At 41.0% G+C, this 19,942-nt stretch overlaps 1 protein-coding gene across 2 annotated transcripts; it reads right to left on the reverse strand.

Moving 5' to 3' along the window:
• Positions 1–1,334: 1,334 nt before the first annotated feature.
• Positions 1,335–18,915, reverse strand: RAB23 (RAB23, member RAS oncogene family). Of its 2 annotated transcripts, none has more exons than XM_059730685.1 (7): positions 18,795–18,915; positions 15,549–15,761; positions 14,177–14,262; positions 11,999–12,155; positions 8,891–8,973; positions 6,956–7,048; positions 1,335–6,129 (listed from the first exon to the last, which is right to left on the reverse strand). In XM_059730685.1, exons 2-7 carry the CDS (start codon positions 15,701–15,703, stop codon positions 5,993–5,995), a joined length of 711 nt encoding a protein of 236 aa, XP_059586668.1. In that variant the 5' UTR covers positions 15,704–15,761; positions 18,795–18,915; the 3' UTR covers positions 1,335–5,992. The 2 variants fall into 2 exon arrangements, with proteins under 2 accessions (XP_059586668.1, XP_006277247.1); XM_006277185.4 differs by lacking the exon at positions 18,795–18,915 and adding an exon at positions 16,566–17,223.
• Between the last annotated feature and the right edge of the window lie 1,027 nt (positions 18,916–19,942).

Here is a 19,942-nt window from a genome sequence, read left to right on the forward strand (position 1 = left end):
TTGCCTGACCAATCTCATTTCTTTCTATGACCAGATCACATACCACCTGGACAAGGTTGACGTCATATGAGATTGACGTCATATATCCGGACTTTAAAAAAGCCTTTGACTTGGTGTCCCATGATCTCCTCACAGAAAAATTGGCCATCTGGGGCTGTGGCTACATCACAGTCAGCTGGGGAATTGGCTCCGAAGTTGGACCCAGAGAATGGTAGTTGATGAAAGTGAATCATCATGGCGCTCTATGACCAGTGGTGTCCCCCAAAGCTCTGTCCTTGGACCCATACTCTTCAATGTCTTTATTAACAATGTGGACAGTGGTGTCAGAAGCAGACTGGCCAAGTTCGCCAATGACATCAACCTTGGGGGTAGAGCGTCCACACCCAAGGATAGGCTGGTGATCCAGGCTGACCTCAATAAGCTTAGAAAGTGGGTGGATAAAAACCCGATGACATTCAATACGGATAAATGCAAGGTACTCCACCAGAAAAAAACCCCCATGCATCACGCTTATAGGCTCAGCAGTGCTATGCTCGCTAACACCATGGCCAAAAGGGACTTGGGGGTCATGATTGACCACAAGATGAACATAAGCCACCAATGCGATGTCACAGCTGGTAAAATGAATAAAATCCTGGCTTGCATGCATAGATGCTTCTCAAACAAATCTCAAGATGTCATCCTCCCACTGTATTTAGCCACACATGATTAATAGATATTAGGGTCAGGACGGACCTCAGTAGGTCATCAAGTCCAACCCCCTGCCCTGGGCAGGAAAGAGCACTGAGGTCAGACGGCCCCAGCTAGGTGCTTGTCCGGTCGCCTTTTGAAGACCCCTAAGGTAGGGGAAAGCACCACCTCCCTTGGAAGCCCATTCCAGATTTTGGCAACCTTACTGTGAAGAATACACACATGATCAGAGGGCAAGAGAACAGGCCTGATGAAGAGAGGCCGAAAGCCATAGGACTCTTCAGCCTGGAAAGGTGCAGGCTCCTGGGTGACCTGGTGGCTGCCTATTCGTATATAAGGGGTGTGCATCAGGATCTGGGGGAATGCCTGTTCACCAGAGCACCCCAAGGGATGACAAGGTCCAACTGTCATATACTCCTCCAAGACTGTTTTAGGCTGGACATAAGGAAAAACTTCTTTACTGTCTGAACCCCCAAGGCATGGAATAAACGTTTGGACGCATATTTTGCTTGGATTCTTTGACCTTAGCTGACTTCCTGTCCCTGGGACAGGGACTGGACTCGATCTGCTGAGGTCCCTTCCAGCCCTAATGTCTATGAAATCTATGAAAAATAGCATTTATAAAAAGGAGCATATACTGGGCATTCATGGTGAAACATTTATTTTTCCACTTGTTTGGGGATTAAGTGCAAGTCATGTTGACATGAATTTCTAAAAAAAATAAGTATGATATTTATTACATGTAAGTATATGACAATGATAGAACAGTTTTATACATTGTTTTTACCATCCCAATTCACAGAAATTTTCAGCTCATCTAAGTCACTTAAGTAACAATGGGTTGTTATTGTAGCAATGAGAGCAATATTCCATTTGGTCCAAATGAAACCATTTTCTGTTTTTAAAGCCTTTAGTCAGCAGCCTTCTAAACACTTATCTCAAAAGAGAGATGACACACCCCTGAGACTGAGACCTTTTTTCTACCTTAACAAGATTCACATGGCTTTAAGGTCAGTGTCTCTCTGCTCCTATTTAACAGAATTTATTGGAATTATAATTGTTTAAAGCATTTTCCCTTACTCTCATAAAACAGTGTATGAAGTCAAATTTGCTATTTTTGTGGTACGCTGTTAATTCTTATTGCTGCCTGTTTAACTTTGTTGCAACTAAAATACCTATTTGGCATTAGAGACTATAGTTTGAATTTATAAGCCTCAAATTCATTCACAATATTTGAAAATCTGTAGAAGTGATTAAAGCAATATAGCAATGTAATTTGATGGAGCCAGGCAGGCTAAGTGGACCATGGTTGCGTTTCATCTTACTGAACACTAGTTGTACGTCAACTATTTTGGCCAACAAAATATGACAACATTTAGAAATTTAATGTGATTTCAGGAATTGTCAGTGGAATCCAATAAGCTTGTTTCTTATGTAGTTGTAAGCTTGAATTACCCACAAGCAGGCATACCAGTGCAAATAATGAAGTCTCGTATTACTCATTAACTGATAGCTACCAGCTTTAACTGATGAATTAATACGTTCAAAGTGCACGTTCATTGAGCATTATGCACTGCATACAAGCACAAGTTCTAAGCAGTACAATGTGTTCAGCAGCTCAATTCCCTTTATTATAAAGATATCTACAGAAGTGACACAAGCTCCCTATCCTGTAATATCAGCTGTATCCTAATTACTAATTATAAAGAGTAAAAACAATTTATCTTAAGTGTAAACAAAACAGGAAATCAGCTTGACAGTATGGTGATGCACATTGGGACTGAAAGTGTAAGTTTTGCCTTTAAAGAAGCACTGAAAACCAGAAAGCCTTAAAACTGCCTTAAAGTTAGACTTTACAAGATTCAAGGTAGATTAACCAAAAGAAATCTTAAAAGTAACTAAACTTCAAATTCTGAGCTTTGTTATTTCCAATGGAAAATTAAACATATCCATCCTACTTTGCATCAAATGGTACCATTGTTTAAAAGGCTCATTAAAAAGGCAGACCTCACTGAGAGAAACAAGCTCATTCACTGAATGGATACAATGAAATAATGGAAGATGCTTAAACTACTGCTTTAGTGTAAATACTAGTTTAATGAATACTCACTTAGCTAAGGCCCAACTAATTACTGAGGCTTTCCTTGTAAGGAGACTCTTCAGTTGATAGCATAAATGGTTTTGATAAGGTCCAGTTAGACTACCCAATACAGAGAAGTCAGCAGTTTGCCTGCATTTCACTGTACCAACAAAATACAACTTCCTTTGCTAAGATGGGAGCACTTATGGCATTTATACACACATATTTGCTCCAATATGCCAGAAATCCAGTGCGTCAGAGCAGGCTCTATTAATAGAGTTGAATACATCAAATGTGTTTTAGTTCAAAAGCACGCTGCTGCCATTTTCTCAGCGCTGATGTGCATTTTGCTGTTTATACAAATGTATGCGTTGCAGCAAAGTGCTGCTGCACAAGCATGCGTACAAATGCCTCTATTGCTCATAGTACAGCACGCAGGATTACTGCTATTTGTAAATATGAGGACAACATCCTGTTCTACAAAGTCACAATGAGATGCACTAAATATAGCATTTTCTTATCGGCTCTCCATATCTAAGTTTGTGAATAAACTATGTTGTCTTCAAGAATTATTTTAAATGACGATTCACTATTTTCTGGTAATGCTAGTCCACATTAAAGTTAATCATGTGTACAAATCGCATGTACAAATGCTAAGGGCTTATTCCTATTTTTCATCCAAAGGTCAGAAACTTATTTTGTATGAGAAGTTAAATGAGTGCCTAAGGAACTCTGCTATATGGAAATCAGTTGCTGCATATCTGCATGTTCAAATCATTAAAAAATAAATTATTTTTCAATTAGTATATATGTACAGTAAACTACCAGTAAACTAATGTGTTATATCCTGCATCTCTGGAGAATGTCTTCTAGAAATATAAAAATAGAAAACCACTTTAGATTGAGGGGTAGGAAATAAACACTACTACTCCATCCTGTGAACACTTGCACACTTAACTTCAAGCATGCAAATACTGAATTTCAGCTTCTCTCATACTGAGGAGGTCTGTCAAATTTCAGCCTTGAACAGAAGTTATTGAGTTTTCAGTCCTGAAAATAGTGGTTATGATGACTGACTATAAGTACAGCTATACAAATGGCAATTTTGTGTCCTAAAGGTTCTTAAGTACTTTTTACACAGTTAAACAAGGCAAAAACTGAAGTTACAAACTAATTTTGTTTTAAAAATGTAAAACTTTAGACTACCAGCATCATTTAAAATTGTCCATGTTAAAAAGTTTGAAAAATCCCTCACACCTACTTCTATCATAAATCCTGAAATATTAAGATGTGCCCCATTATTTACAATAGTCATTCCTTTCCTTACCAAATCCTGCTTACCTTACAAGACAAGACAGGTACAATTTGGCCCCATGTACATATCCATACATCAATTAAATGCACTTGTTAAAAATAAAGGCCTTTATTGAACAGGGTATGTAAGAAATGCTGTGGTAAATCACTTTTGTTGCAATAGCAGAGAGGATTGAGTACCTTGATGCACATCTCATTGCCAGCAATGGGAGATGCCATAACAACCAGCCAAAAAATCCAGGTACTTCATAGGAAGTCAATATGTTAATATACAACAGAAACGTTCTAATTTAGTGTTTATGAAAAATTATCACCCTCCCACTTACACACTTCTCTTGCCCACATATGGTAGGACAAAAGTGCGTCAGCTCTCATGCTCAAGATCTTAAAATTAAACATTTTAAATTTATATGAATTCATAGAATGAAATATTCATCCTCCAAAATAAAGAAGGCCACGTCATTTGCACTCTACTACAGCTATTTAGAAACTATTACAATTCCAAATTTCTTAAAGTAGAATATTTGCATTTACTGCTGACAGACCTTTGTTAGAGAAATCCTAAAGATTAAAATGATACAATACCATACAAAAACATGTAAACAAAATGGATATTTAAAAAAAAAATGCATGCTCTTGGAGAATGGAAAATGTATGTTTTTGGTAAATAAAAGCTATCTTGTGTAACTTTTTATAAAAGCACCTCAATGATTTAGGAGCTTAACTACCATTAACTTCCCATTAGATTTAGGCTCCTAAATGTCTAAATGACTTCTGAAATATGGGACTTAAACACTTCTGAAAATGTTATCCCTTACCCCAGATCTTACATATTAGATTTAATCAGCAATATAAATCTGAGTCTATTAATTGGATTTAATGAATTTGCTGGATCTAAATTTCTTACTAGAGCCGAGTATTTTATTGAAACTGTTCCTCAAGTTCAACAAGTCTCAGAGCTGATGCTGCCAGCAATCTATTTCTGAACTGAAGCACAAGTGAAATTATTTAAGGGCTTCCGACTGAATATGTGAGAATCAGAGACCCTTGCTGTTTATCCAGCTAAGACTAAGAAAAACAAAAACTTTACCAAAATATCTGTAGTACAGCATCAGTTAAGAAGAAAAAATGTTTTGGCACCACACATTTTTTTTTAATTGAAGCTTTCAGGCCCAAAGTATAGCGTGTTAAATCTAAACAGTACTACTTTGGAAAGCCTCATTTGAAATGCACATTTATAAAAGAACTGAAAGTTAGTTTTAAGGGTGCTCGTTAAGAAAATTACCTGGTCCCCTACAACTCATCAGATACTGTTTCCTCTCTGTTTAGCTCAAACATTTTGTACCTATATGCACACCTTAGTTAACATTCATACATTATACAATTATATTGCACAGAAAAAAAACTGCCAAAACCCTATCGGTATAGTCTGACATAGGAAGCATATCTCCTTCTTGCACCTCATTTTATTTTTAAGGGTACTGGTTAATCAACAGTCTTCTAACAAATGTGCTGGTAAATTTAGTTGGAAAGAAGCTACTTTACCTTGGGCCACAATATTATGGTCTGTACCAATACTTGTAAACATTATGTTTATATTTTAGTGTGCTTTATAATTCAGCAATACCTATCACATAGCTTTGTACATCATTCCTTCAAACAGGAAAAGCTTATCTAATTTAAAGAGGTGCACAGGGGCAACAATGGTTCTATTTTTTTGCCACCAGGGGTCTCACTCGACTTACTGAAGAAACATTGCAACCACAATTTATTTAAATCCACCATCTATCAAGGATCCTGTAGGTGCAAAATTCACTGATAAAAAACCACTATAGCTGGCTGCATTCCTTATTTAATTGCACAGCTTCATCCCATGAACTGTCATTCTTTTCCTCATCCACAGTGGTTCTAAGGTATGCTGCAGTTGCTAAAAGGACTTCTGTTTTTCTTCGTCCTCTGTTTGTTTGGTCTAAGGTTGATGACATCTCCACCATTAAGTGTGCTAGTATTCTGGCCAGAGTGACTTCCAGCTGTGTTAAAAACACCTATGCAATTTCAAGACAAAAAAATACTTTGAATCTCTTCATATCTTTGCAGTACAACATAATGAACTTTAAGCCAAAACATTTACTAATGCTAGTAATACATCTCAAATTCAATCTGTAATTCTTGAATAGTTTCTGTTTATTCCAGTGTGTTCACCTGCTGCTAGAGTTCAATATGCTAAGTTTCTGTATTAGAGCCAGATGAAGTTAAATAGATGCCATTGCAAGGTTTAATACATACTGAGATGCTACTCACATCACAAGGCTATGCTTAGTTGAGTAACACAAACATGACAGATTTTTTAAATTAGAAAATTTGTTGAAATAAATAGAGGAAAAACAGTACATAAAAAGAAGTGCTTTAAGAAAGAAAAAAAAAATCAACTGACTCAGGAGTGCTTTGAAGAGCAACAGAAGTTCAGTGTTTCCTCGCAAAATACAAAGTCCTTCTCATTAAATGCCAGATCTTTTCACTGTTACTATCCTGTACATCTGCACCAGCACGACTCATACTAATGACATTAAAAAAAGCAGGCATCAAGGAAACATCCATTTTCAAGTCCTTACACAATATATGTTCATAGGAATTAGATTAAAAGGATAATTAAAGTAATACTAACTAACGTCTCTGGTACATTAGTTTGACTATCATAAATCATAATGGGATCATGAAGTAATTTAATAAAGAATTATAGGGACTATGTTAAGAAAGTGACAATTAGTGATTCAATTTGCATTTACTCAGTGTTGGATCAAAACCTCCCAGTAATTAATAGGAGGCTCTATCAACAGAAAATACAGTCTAGCCAGTTTATTGCAAACTTACCAATTTTGTTACTGCTTGTATGTACTAGTTCTGGATCTTCAGTTGTTTGTTGTTTGAGCCTCTGAAGATATTTTTCAGCCAAATATTTAAAAACTGAAATGCCGAAGAGAGCCAAGTCAGGGTACAAAGTGAGGGATCTCCACACAGATACCTATGAAAGTTTCATGTCAAGTTCAGACCATCAACTCTAGTATTACAAATTTGGGTTGATAACAAATCTGAGCTCTATAAGCAGCTGATTTGACACAAAGCACAGCAGTATGCATTTGTAGTAAGTAATGTGTTTACTAAAGTACACATGAAGTGGATTTTTAAACTTAGGTTGTTTTTCTTCTAGCAAGTTTGCTTTCTAGTGTGAGAGGAAGTGTATTTCTTGATCTTTCCTAGTGATAAGAACATAGAACCACAAGGGGCCACTAAACCCTGTCCCAGAAACAACAGGGAACCATTTATCTAGATTCCTAGAAACTGCTCACTTCAAACTCTCACATACAAGGTACAAATATGCATGAACACCTTGCAGAAGGCCACAGGTAAAAGCAGAGGAGGCTAAGGCAGTCCCAGTGTCCTGGCACTGCAATGGAAGAGAAGCTATTGGTTAATGTATTCTCAAACGACATTAGGGAGAGGACCACATCCTACAATACAGAGAAATGCAAAATCCATATAGATCCTTGGCAGCCTGACCTGGGAAAAAATCCTTTCCTAATCCCATATTCAGCATTCAGTTTGATTTTGAGAGGAAAAACCAGACCCTCTATCTAGGAATCCCTAAGTACTGACAGAAGCACAAATATACCCCAGTCAAAATCCACATCCTTACCTGTGGTTAATGTCCAGTGCTTCAGAGGAAGACGACTCCCTCCACCCCAAAGAAAATCCCAAACCAAGAAGAAAAAAAAACCACAACAAAAAAAAAATCCAAAACAAAATCACAGAAATCAATAATCTGCCTGGCAACTGACTCCCCAGCCCAGCCCCTGGCTTGTTTACTTTTCATTCCATCCAGGAAGAACGCACACCAACTGCTGAAACTTCCTTAGCCTGACGAAGGGTTTTTGAACCCGAAGCTTGCTTAATAACTTTTCTCCAACTATCTGGGTTGGTCTAATAAAAGATATCAAATTCACCCAAGGAACCTTGTCTGCCTATGTCCTTAGACCAACATGGCTACAACCTAAACCCCTGCAGAAATCAATAAAGCATTCGTGAAAGTGGAAAAAATTCTTCTTGGTCCCTGCAAGTGACCAGCAAAAGCCCTGAAGCATGTGATTGTCATGTACCTACCACACTGCAAAACAATTACCTTTATACCCTAATAAGGGGAATGCAAATACTTGATCTTACATATCACACAAACTGAGGGTTGAACTAAGAACTTCCTATTCTACCATACCATTCCTTCCATAAACTTATTGAGTTCATTCTTAAAAAGCAATTATTTGCTTGGAAGACCATTCCCAAATCTCACCCCTCAAATAAATGCAAGTCTTCTAATTTTCAATCTAAATTTGTTCATAGCCAGTTAGTAGTCATTTGATATTGTGCTGGTGTTGCTTTTTAGCCTAAAATGCTCTTCTCCGTCTTTAACATTCATTCTACATAAGGTTTTTTCTTAACCCTCCCCCCACCTTCTCATTTACAGTCTAGAGGTTTAAGGGGTCCAAATCAGTTAAACACCTTTGAAAATGTTATTCCTACCCTTGTGTAGAAGAAAAAAAAATGAGAGAAAAAAAAAGCATATAATTATCTCAAATGATATTAGTCAAGTTTAAGAAGTCACCCCTACTATGTTGACAGTCCCGATTCTGGAAAGTACAGCCAAACTGAAACCCTGTAAAAATCAAAAGCTGATAGTTTAGTTCCCATGTTACGTTGATGTGCAATTCTATTCTATACAACAGAGGACAGTCCTACTCTTGCCACATCTCTTACCTTCAGTTACATTTAGATCCTCTTTCACTGATGCTCGGTAGAATCTTAATTTTAACTTTTTTGCCAATGCCTCTGCCTCTTCACTGCATAAAAGAAAGCCTTGTAAATGCCAATTTGTAACATGTATCAATGCTACTGACAGTATCCTTTAAAGTAGCCAAAAAAAAGGTATAAGAACACTGAAACAGTGAAAAGGCATTTGATCTTTGTTTCACATTTTTCCTTTAGCAATGAGATGTTTTCTATGATTTTCCTGTTAAGGTAGAAGTTTGCTTATTTTGATTCTGTATAAAAATACCACAGAGGACAGCAAGATGGATATTAGAAAAGGCAGAGGAAAAGTGGTTACCACTGCACAATACAGGATATTAGGAGAACCTGAATAAGAATTAGCACATCATGGAGGGAGAGTTAAGGCAATTCTTAGGCATGTTTTAGCAGAGTAGAGAACGGGAACACCAGACTTAAGGGAAACAAAGAACTAAAGAAAAGGAATCTGAGACAATAGTTGATGATATGTTTAGTGAGTTTACAGGTGAAAGGGAAAAGACATAGGGTACCTGCTGAAGAAGGATGGCTTTTTAGAAGAAAAGGGGTGAACATGTTTGAAAAGGAAAATGAAAGAAAGATAGAAAAGAAAGTATTAGCAGTATAATGATTAAGCATGGACAGTGGCATAACAAGCAGGGTTTGCACTCTGGGCAAACTGTATGGGACAGCTGGTGGGTGGGAAGGGGTCTGTGGTTCCAAGAACTGGGGGGTGGGCAGGAGCGTGGAGGTGTCTTGCCCAAAACAGCTGCTGCTGCTACAGGTTCTCCCCACCCCAGTTCTTATTTTTAAAGAAGCAGCATTGAAGTGTCCATACTTCAGCTGTGGCTGCAAGAACAATGCTGTGGGGCTGCTCTTGCTGGCAGGACAAAGACTCCATGGGGGTGGGGGAAGATTCTGATGCCTGTCCTAAGTTGGTGCCCAAGGCTAGCACCTCTCTTGCCCACCTCTGGTTACACTACTGAGCAAAGAGGTATGAACAGGTGTGGAGGAAGTAAATGCTGTGAGGGACTGAGTCAGGATTTCAGAGTCTGATTACCACAAGAATGAGCCTAGCTTGAGGGGCAGAGATCACCAGAATATAAAGTGACAATGGATTCTATGGGGGAAAGAGCAGGGAACAGGGACTGAAAAAACAGAGTTTGTGTTTGTGGATAGTAATGTATTATAAATATTTTACAATACAGAATTGGATTCTGATAAAACATGAGCATAAAGAACAATTACAAAAATGGAAGAGAATTAAAAAGAAGGCCAATTAATGTATTTTCTTGCACACAACACGCCCCAGAATGTTATATACATCTGTTTCTTGAAAGGCAGAATGAAGAAAAGATTCTTCCAGCATTATGACTGTATAGAGCAGGAATAGAACCTAATATGCACTGACTGCACTCACCTTCCCTTTCCTGCTTAACCAGCTGAATACCTACTTGCTGCTGAAGCCTGTTCTTCATGGGTAGTTCTATGATTTTGGAAAGGGCTAAAGAGTTTTCAGAGCTATGAAACAGCAAGAAAGTGGACAGGGGCAGCTAACTTGCCCTAAGAAAGTTTAGGTTGCTTAGTGGAACATCAAGACCATTAAAGAGGAGAGATGATCATTAATACCTCTAGAGTGAAGAACAGTGAGTCATTAAGTCAACTGGCTCCCTCAGCTACCTGAAGAGTAATGCAACACTTGCTCACTGTGGAGAAGAAATCAAAACAGGGTGCTTCTGCTTCTATCCCAGTCAGAAAATTAGCTTCTCTGCTTAGTACATGCAACCCAATTTTGGGAGGGCTGATATTTGGGAAAAAGGGGTGTGTTGTATGCAAGAACATATTGTACATAGGCACTAGGGCTGTACGAAGCTTTGGGCACCGATTCGATTTGGAGGAGAATAGGCCCAATTCAGCAGCCGAATCTCCAAATTGAATCAGGACACCCATTAATCTCTCTGAATTGAATCAGAAGACTCTGACGATTTGACAATTCAGACATAGACAAAGTTATATAAGTTTTTTCTACATACCTCAAGGTACCAGGTGGTTCGTGAACACAGAGATGGTGGAACGGATGGAGCATCCTATGGGAACGCAGGGGGGTCCCCAGCATGCTCTGTGGATTGAAAGTGGAAGTGGACTAGAAGTCCTAGAAGTGGACTAGAAGCACTTCCAGGTCCAGAAGCGGAGTGCATGGGGGACCCCTCCCCCCCAGCTTGGTGACTGGTGCCTCCTGGGTGGGGGTGGGGGGTGGGGGGGACACACCTGGGGTCTCCCCGTGGCCGATTGCCAAGCTGGGGTGGCACGGGGATCCCTGTGTGCTCAGCAGTGGACTCAGAAGTGGACCGGAAGTACTTCCAGGACAGCCACTGAGCACATGGGGGGGCCCCCCCCTCACTCCTGTGGGATGCTCCATCTGCCCCACTATCTCAGCATTCATGAGCCGAACCTGGTACCTTGAGATATGTAGAAAAAACATATAAAGCTGCGTCTATAGCTAAATCACGGAGTCTCCGAGTCAGAATTGAACCTTCAGATTCAGATTCGGCTGAGCTGAATCAGGACAGTGATCCAAATCAGCAAACTGAATCACTATCCCCCGAATCGGGCCGAATCCGAATCAGAACTGAATATGGCCCGCTTTGCACACCCCTAATAAGCACATCCGTTTAACCACTTAAACACTTGGTAGTGAAACTAGATTATATAATCTGGTTGGTCTAAAACCAAGATTATAATATCTGGACCACAGAGAGAGTCCTTTCACAGTTTCCTGCCCACAAAATAAGGTTGTCATGTGACCCAACCAGATTATTTACAAGGCTCCACATACATTTACACACATAAGTAACTTTACTCATGGAAGTGGCACAACGTTTGTGCATAGGATTATTGTGTGTTACTTCTGCATAGGATTATTTGTACGTATTTTCAGATTTAGGCACTTGGTTTGGAACTTTAGTTAATATAAGTTTAAATTAATATAATTCCAAGTTTTCACTATAGATTCCCATTCTAGAAGTAAGTATACAAAAGAGACTTTACTGCTTTCAAACAACAACATGGTGAAACTCCTACTTCTTTATACAAGAATCATCCAGAAGATCAATCTTATTTTGTACAAGCACTGTGGGGATGTCTCCAACTTCAGTCACCACTTTTTCCTTCCAGGTGGGGATTGCTTCAAAAGACTCTCTATCAGTGGTCGAGAACACAAGAACACAAGCCTGGGCTCCTAAAAACAGACAAGGCAATTATACAACTAATGGACAGGAATAAAAACAAGCCTATGAAAAGGTATTTGGAAAATGGAGATTTTTCTCTTTATTCCAGAAGGGCAAAAACTTTAATTATTAGATTGTGTCAAACTGATAGGGAGCACCAAAAGGGAGACTAACTGGAGGTTTTGTGTAGTCATTACTGTCAGTTTTCAAGGTAATTGCTATTCTGATACCTTCTAAGCTACTCCAGAAGTCAAAGAAAAAAGGGGTCTTAGGTGATGTTCACTAGTACAGGACCACCATTCAGATAGTGAATGCAAATAAGTACCTACATAGTCTTTAATATCTTTACAAGTGTTTCACATTGTCACTTAGCAATCTGCTTTTGGGATCATAAATTTTAATTTACGAATTTGGGTGAAATTATTCAGTAGAAATCTGGTTTGGAGAGCTTGGAAGAAATTTTGGTTCAAAATTAACACTTTCAGCCTTTCTTAAATTTCAGAGTTAATATTTTAAACACTCTTCAGAATAATTATTCAAATTCTAATTCACATTTACTCTATCAGGATGCTGTAGGGGAATATTTACTAACTTTTGTGCACAGTGCCAGGTATACTGTTGCTACTGTGGTGATAAAATCTCATCTGAGTCTTGTCTGGGATCCCAATGCCATCAGCAAAAAGCCTTCTTAACGCTGAGCAAAAATATGTACACACTTAATGATTCATGTCCCATGGAAACAACAGACCTTCTAGGTCGAGTCCAGTCTCCTATCATAGCCATCATACTATATCATTCCTTTCAAAAATATATCAAGCTTCATTTTAAAAGCAGTTGGATGTTTTGCACCCTCCACTACTGGAAGGCTGGAAAACCTGTACTAATTATTAGGAACTCTGGTCATTGTGCTAATAATTATAAACTCTGGTCTAACTTCTAGCCTAAATTTATTCATGACCAGTTTAAACCTATTTGTTCTCATGCCAACATTGCCTTGTAAGATCAGATTATTTTCTCCAATGCACACTGCTTTGCATTTGCCAAGTTAGAACTTTACCTGCCGTCTTGTTACCCATCCGTCTATCTTACATCTTTCTGGAGTTCAGGAGTTCTACATAGCAGGCACATCCCCCTGGGAGCCTTACCATGCCCAGTTTTGGGTTCAAAAACCTCCATGACTCCAGCTTCTTTTAAGGTATCTTCATCTCCTGATCTAATTCTCAGAAGATCCCATCCCTATTTCCTTTCAACTATAACAGAAGAGAACTGATCTGTAACAGCAGATTTTAAAGAGGGTTTCTAGATTGTGCTGGCCCAAGCTATGAAAAGAAGGATGGCTTGTGATCTATAGCTGCCCTCCATATTTTAGGTATATGTTGCACATCACATCTAAACATGAATATTTCACTTGCTCATTTGAAAACAGCTGTGTTTCAGAGCTTACTGAGGAAAAATGCATGGTACTGGCACTTGAAGTCTTTTAATCAAGACAGTAATGTACCATTTCCCCTTCCAGGGGACAACAATGGTTGAAAGTTTTCCATCGGTAAGAAGTATACCTGCAGGTTGAATGAGAGATTTTATATACATATGTAATTTACTATTCTCATGTCTCAGTAGAAGCTTTTAGGCAGTTTGGCTGTAAGAAATGCCTGTAAAAGCTTGATAAGGCTTCATTTTCACTATTTAAGAAAGGAGACACCAATTAATAAATTCTCTCTTATTTAGCTATAAACATTGCCAGAAGATCTTTCTTCTGAAGCTGGTATTTTTCTTACCAGAGTACAGTCAAAATCGCTAAGGCAGATATAGTCCTTACTCATGCAAATGAGTAAGGCACATTAAGTACCACTCATTTCCCCTCATCTGAAAATAAGAAATAGTATAGCAATCAAACCAGTTTTGCATAGCCATTAAAAAACCTGTATCCCTACTACTCAAATAAGAAGAAAACTTAAAGATTAAGTAAACTACATTGTTTTTCTCTTATTATCTATAAAAAGTACAGACCAAATTATAAAGTTGTACTTACCTCTATAATAGGCCTTTGTTATAGCATCAAACTCCTCTTGACCTGCTGTGTCCCACAACATCAGCCTCACATCTTCATCATTAACTCTGAAATAAAAGGTATAAATGTTTTATCAATACACTGGAGAGAGAGACTCCAAATTTAATTTTTCATTGTTAATATGTGCACTCCACTGAGTTTGGACAAAGTCAATGAAGTAAGCACTGTCGCACACCTCCCTGTCTAGTGCAATGCTACAATAATCTAGTACAACATCATGGTGCTTAATTTCCACTTTTACAGAAAATATCTGAAGAGTGAAAACAAGTTACAAAAGGAATTCCAATCAGGGCTTATAAATCCTTCTCCCTAGAAGGCATAAAAACATTACTAAAAGAAAAACCTGACATTGCTCTGTTAATGTTTTTTTTAGTCAACTTACCATATTTTCCTCATACACAACACACAACCTCCCCCCCCCCCCCCCCCAAAAAAAAAAGTCTCCTCCAAATGGGGTGCATATATTAAGCAGGAAAGCTAGTTTTCTGATTAGGATAGAAGCACCCTGCTTAAGGTTCCTGCTTCACAATGCAGCAGCTGTTACATTACTCTTCAGACAGCTGAGAGAGCCAGTTGATTTAATGATCCATTGTTCTTCACTCAAGAGGTATCAATGATTGTCTCCCCGTTTTAATGCCTAACCTTTCTTAGGGCAAATTTGCTATCTGCTAACTGTTTCTGATCGCTCTTTTCCTGTTTCACAGCTCTGACAATTCTTTAGCTCTCTGCAAAATCACAGATCCATCCATGAAAACCAGTCTTCAGCAACAGACAGGTTTACAGCTGTAGTTACATAAGAAAGGGAGGGGTAAGCAAGCTGAAGATAAGGTTCTATCCCAGCAATATGCAGCCATAACTCTGGACAAATCTTTTTATCTTTATTCTGCCTTTCAAAAACCAGGTGTGTGTCATATCCTGAGGTATGTTATATACAAGAAGATACGGGAATTATCTTAATGTTTTTCTCTCTGTTAAATATGATAAAATGTCATCTGTTTGCACGATAGTGTAACAGCCAGAAAATGTAGTATAATGACTTTTTTAGTACATGCTGTAGTTTGTTTTAGAATAATTATCATGTAGGAGTACTTTTGAGTTTCCTTTTCTATTAGATTTGCAACTATAAATTTGGCTCTTAGGTAAAAAAAACAAAATTATTCAATTAATAAATTAGCCTAATTTTTAGCTTTCTAAGCAAGTATGCAAAATAGAACGCCTTAGGTTTAGTCCGAGAAACACTAAACCTTGAGATCTCAAGCTTCATAAACCTATAGCTTCAAAACAGCAACGAAAAAAGGAAAAAGAAATAATACAACATCTACTTAATACATACTGAATTTGTCTCTCCAAGAAATCTACTCCAATGGTTTTCTTGTAGTCTTTTGTAAAAATTCCTTTGCAATATCTTTGAATCATACTGGATTTCCCAACTGCTCCATTTCCTACTACCACCACCTTGATGGCCACCTCCATGTCCTCCTCCAACATCTTTGCAACCGAGAAGATTCTTTAGGTACCTCAGGATCTCGAATTTTATGTCCCAGTTCTGTAATGGAAGTAAATGTTATATTTGAAAAAAAATATTGTGAATAAAAAAGCAATGAGGATAGTCCTGTGGCTTGGTACTAGACTGGGATTCACAAGATTTTGCTTTAGTTTCCAGGTGTCACAAGTTGCTTGTGTGACCTTTGGCAAGTCATTAAATCTCTCTCACTTGACTATTTAATTTAGAAGATTAATTCTAAAAATCATACATACACCTTATATTGTTTATTGATAAATCATTTGAATAGCAAATATTTTCTAGGACATGGACAATCACTACCTTTCAGCTTCCAATCTGTTAAATCAGAACAAAAATAATTATTTTGTCTATCTATTTAGACTGTGAATTTGTTAGGGTAAGGATATAGTCACACAGGGCTGACCACAATGGGCTCCTATCTCTGGGTATTTAGAAGCAAACAAGATATGAATAATATATGGCAGTAATAACAAGGCATCACTTTGCATCCTCTACTTTTGCAAAAGAGGGCAAGGTGGCACCTTGAAAACTAACTGATTTAGAAAGGCATAAGTTTTCTTGCACACACTACAGCTTATATCATCAGATATGATGATGCTTTCATTGCATCTAAACAAGTATCAACTGTAGCCTAGGAAAGCTTATGCCTTCCTAAACCAGCTAGTCTTTAAGATGCCACCCTGCCCTGCCTTCTGCCTGACTTCAAACCAACATGGCTACCCACCCCTCTCTATTTTTGCAAAAGAAAACAAAAGTTTAGTATTAGTTCCACTCTAGCATTTCACAACTGTGAAAAACAGAACTAATGTATGTTGCTATGGTTACCTGTGCCATAAGCTGCTTATGAAACTAGATTCACTTTAAGTCTTGAACAACTTGAGGTACATCCTAGCTGGCAAATATACACCCTATATTGTATTGCTTTTGAATCCTGGAAATACACATCTGAAATACATAGTCAAATACATTTAAGTTATTGGTGCTTGTTTATTTTCAAAGACTTAATTTTTTTTGTCTCCTTGTGGCAGAATTCTTCCTCCAAGTTAAGGGCTGCCTATAATGAGTTCAAACTCCTTCATTTCACAGGGAAAAAATTATCTTAGCAGATTGTGTAAACAGGAAAATTTTGCATTTTGGTTACAAGAGATGTTTTTAGCTCTTATGGTTGATATTCCACCAAGTCCCGTAGTTGATGTCCCACCAAGCATCCACTGAAATCACACCTGTGTCACTTATCTAAATAAAAAACAGGAACAGAACCTAATTCTACATGCATTTCTTTTACCTCTGTTGACAGTATTTGGATACCAGTTCTTTGGAAAATATCTGACTACTTAATTCATAAGCTTTATTGAGTCTATTACCATACAGCTTATAAATTGATTCCTGCGTGAAGGGCATTTTCCCCCCAGGAAGTAAACTATCATCATCTTTGCAAGAAGCTGGGTACTGAAACTGTTTACTTATCTTTCAACATGTTACCTAGGTCCTTAAACTTCCTTAAAAGCACTAGGCAGTCTAAAAGGTATGACATTTGTTGGGAGTTAAAAAGGTCTTTGAACCATAGCAACTGTAAACCCAGGCTTCTCAAACTTGCTTAGTACAACATCCATGCTCCACTTGGATCACTTGAGATACATATTTGCATACAAAATAATAGAGAAAAGTTACTGTATGCAATTGGTTATCATACATGTGTCACACCAAGCAGAATTTTCTATCAAATGTTTTTGTAATGTTATAACGCTAATTCCCAATCGCTTTCATGCTCTCTTAATTTTAGGAGACTGCATTACTTTATACATATACAAACATATACAGGCATCCCGCATCTTACGCACATTTAACTTGCGCAAATTCAACTATACGCGGGGGGGGGGGGGGGGGGGGCTAGAGTCTGCACGCAGCGCTGCGGCTTACCTGGAGGCTCCGTCACTACCACGCTGCCAGCGGTGACCGCCTCTGACTCCAAAACCTCCCGCCGCCGCCATGGAGCCGTGCGGCCAGCCGCCGGTTGTGGTGATGGCCGGGCGGCACGCAGCCATCCCCACCACCACCCCACGCTGCGCCGCTGCCTCACAGCTCTAAGCACGGCTCCGCGGCAGCAGCGGGAGGTTTTGGAGGCAGAGGCAGTCACCGCTGGCACGGTAACATGCGATTTCACTATACGCGATATTCGCCTTTACGCGCTGCTTTTAGAATGTAACCCCCGCGTAAGATGCGGAATGCCTGTATGTAGGTATATAAAAAAGCTTCAAGCCAGACTGGAACTTAACAAATATTAATTACGTCCCCAAACTTTAAATAAGTGAAGGGGGCAAGTGAATAAGTAATAACTGCTCAACCTCCACCCCGTGGGCCCAATGCAGCCTGCAGAGCAATTGTATCTGGCCTGTGGGCTCCCCATGGGTTGGGAAATTTGGCAAGGGAGTGGTGGCCGTTCATATGGCCGCCCTGCCAAATTCCCAAACCCCAGGTCCCATGTGCCGGGTTGGAGCCAGGCCACATCCTCTTCCACCCAGGAGCCAGGCTAGGGCCAGACTGGGTCCCTTTCCCCCTGGTTGGGGCCAAATCACACTCCCTTCCCCCCTGCAGGACTGGGTCAAGCCCCCTTGCTCCTGTGGGGCCGGGTCGGCGCTCAGCCATACCCCCTCCACATCCCCCCAGCCTTCCCCAAACCGCAGGGGGCTCCGTGAAGCCCGCTCCCTGCCCCCTCCCCGGGGCTGGACGCGCCCGCTGCGCCGCCTCCCGAGGCCGGGTCAGAACCGCCCGCCCGGCTCGTCTGGCCCCGCAAGCGGGAGGAGTGGTGCGGGCCAGACCGCGGGCCAGCAGCCGGCCCACGGCCCCGGGTGCCACATGCCCCGCTGACTCCGGCCAGTCTGGGTGGCCCCGCCGGGCCGGGGCAGCAGTGGGGCCCGCGAGGGGCCCTGGGGCGCTGCCAGCACCGCTGCCCGGGGCCGGAGCTCCACACAAAGGGGCCCCCGCTCGGATGCGCCTCGCCCCGCTCCGGGCTGGCCCCCGCCCGCCCGCTCGCCCGCGCCGCCCGGCACTGACCCGGCGGTGGCGGCTCCGCCTCGCAGCCCGGCCGCACGGAGAAAACGGCTCGGCGGGGCCGGCCCAACCCGGACGCACATCCCGGCTCGCCCCGCCGGAAGCGCCGTCAGTGCCGCCGGCTCCGCTGGGGAGGCGCCCGCTCGCCGCCCTCAGCCTCGCCCCCGCCTCCCCGGGCAGCGGCTGCAGCCCGCCCCGCCCGGCTTCTCCTCAGCGGGCCGCGTGGGGGAGGCCTGTCCGCCCGCAGCCAAACCCCGGCGGCGCCGGCTTTGGTGACCCCGCTGCAGGCCGCCGCAGCGCCGGGTCTCGGACGGACGGGAGCGGGATCAGGATCAGGATCCGCGGCGGCGTGTGGGGGGCGCTTAGGCCCTGCTTTACACACCCCACAAACCGCCGCTTGCAGTAGTGGGGTTTCACCGCGCTGTCTGAGTGGGGTGCACACTCCTTTTTCTTTCTGGTAAATGTTTTGTGTTCTAAGTCTAATTGGTTCTCAATCTTTTTGATTGAGCAGCGTTCAATCGAGGTCTGTGTGGCGCTACTACCAAGAAGTATCCTCAACCCCCGGCTCAGAAGCCGGGGGCTTCAGATACTCCCAAATCCACTGGTGGGCGTCCTACGTGCAGGCCCAAGTCCAGAGGCTTGGGGTTCAGATGCCCGAGTCTCGCTTGCCATTAGCCAGTGGCCACAGGAGCAAGCTAACAAGAAGTCGCCCATTTCCATAACGTAGGTGTGTGCCAAGATCCTCCTGCTGGAAGCCGGCCAGCGGGAAGCTAATTACAAGACTCGTAGGGCGTCCTGCCCGCGGTGCATTGGACTTGATGACCCTTTGCTACACAGTGCTATTTAAATCCATTTCAGTCTAAGCAACAGAGCAGTGTTGCCACTACACTTGATTTTAGCCCACAAGAGGCCGAAGGGATCTACGCTTGATCTGAGCCACAAGGCCCCTGAGTTTATTTTCCATGCCTCAGTGCAGCAGCATTGCTTTATAGCGGGGGACCTGAGACAGGAAGACGTTAGGGCTCTACTAACAATGCACAATTCTAGATGGGGAAAGGCCTCTTTTTTTCCCCCCAAGCCTAAACCTGCAATGAAGCCCTGCACTCAGAAGAAGAGGCTGGTTCTTGCTACCTATGAAATGTTGGTTGAAA

The sequence above is a fragment of the Alligator mississippiensis genome, chromosome 1 (genome assembly GCF_030867095.1).
Source record: "Alligator mississippiensis isolate rAllMis1 chromosome 1, rAllMis1, whole genome shotgun sequence".
In the NCBI taxonomy this organism is placed as follows: Eukaryota; Metazoa; Chordata; order Crocodylia; family Alligatoridae; genus Alligator; species Alligator mississippiensis.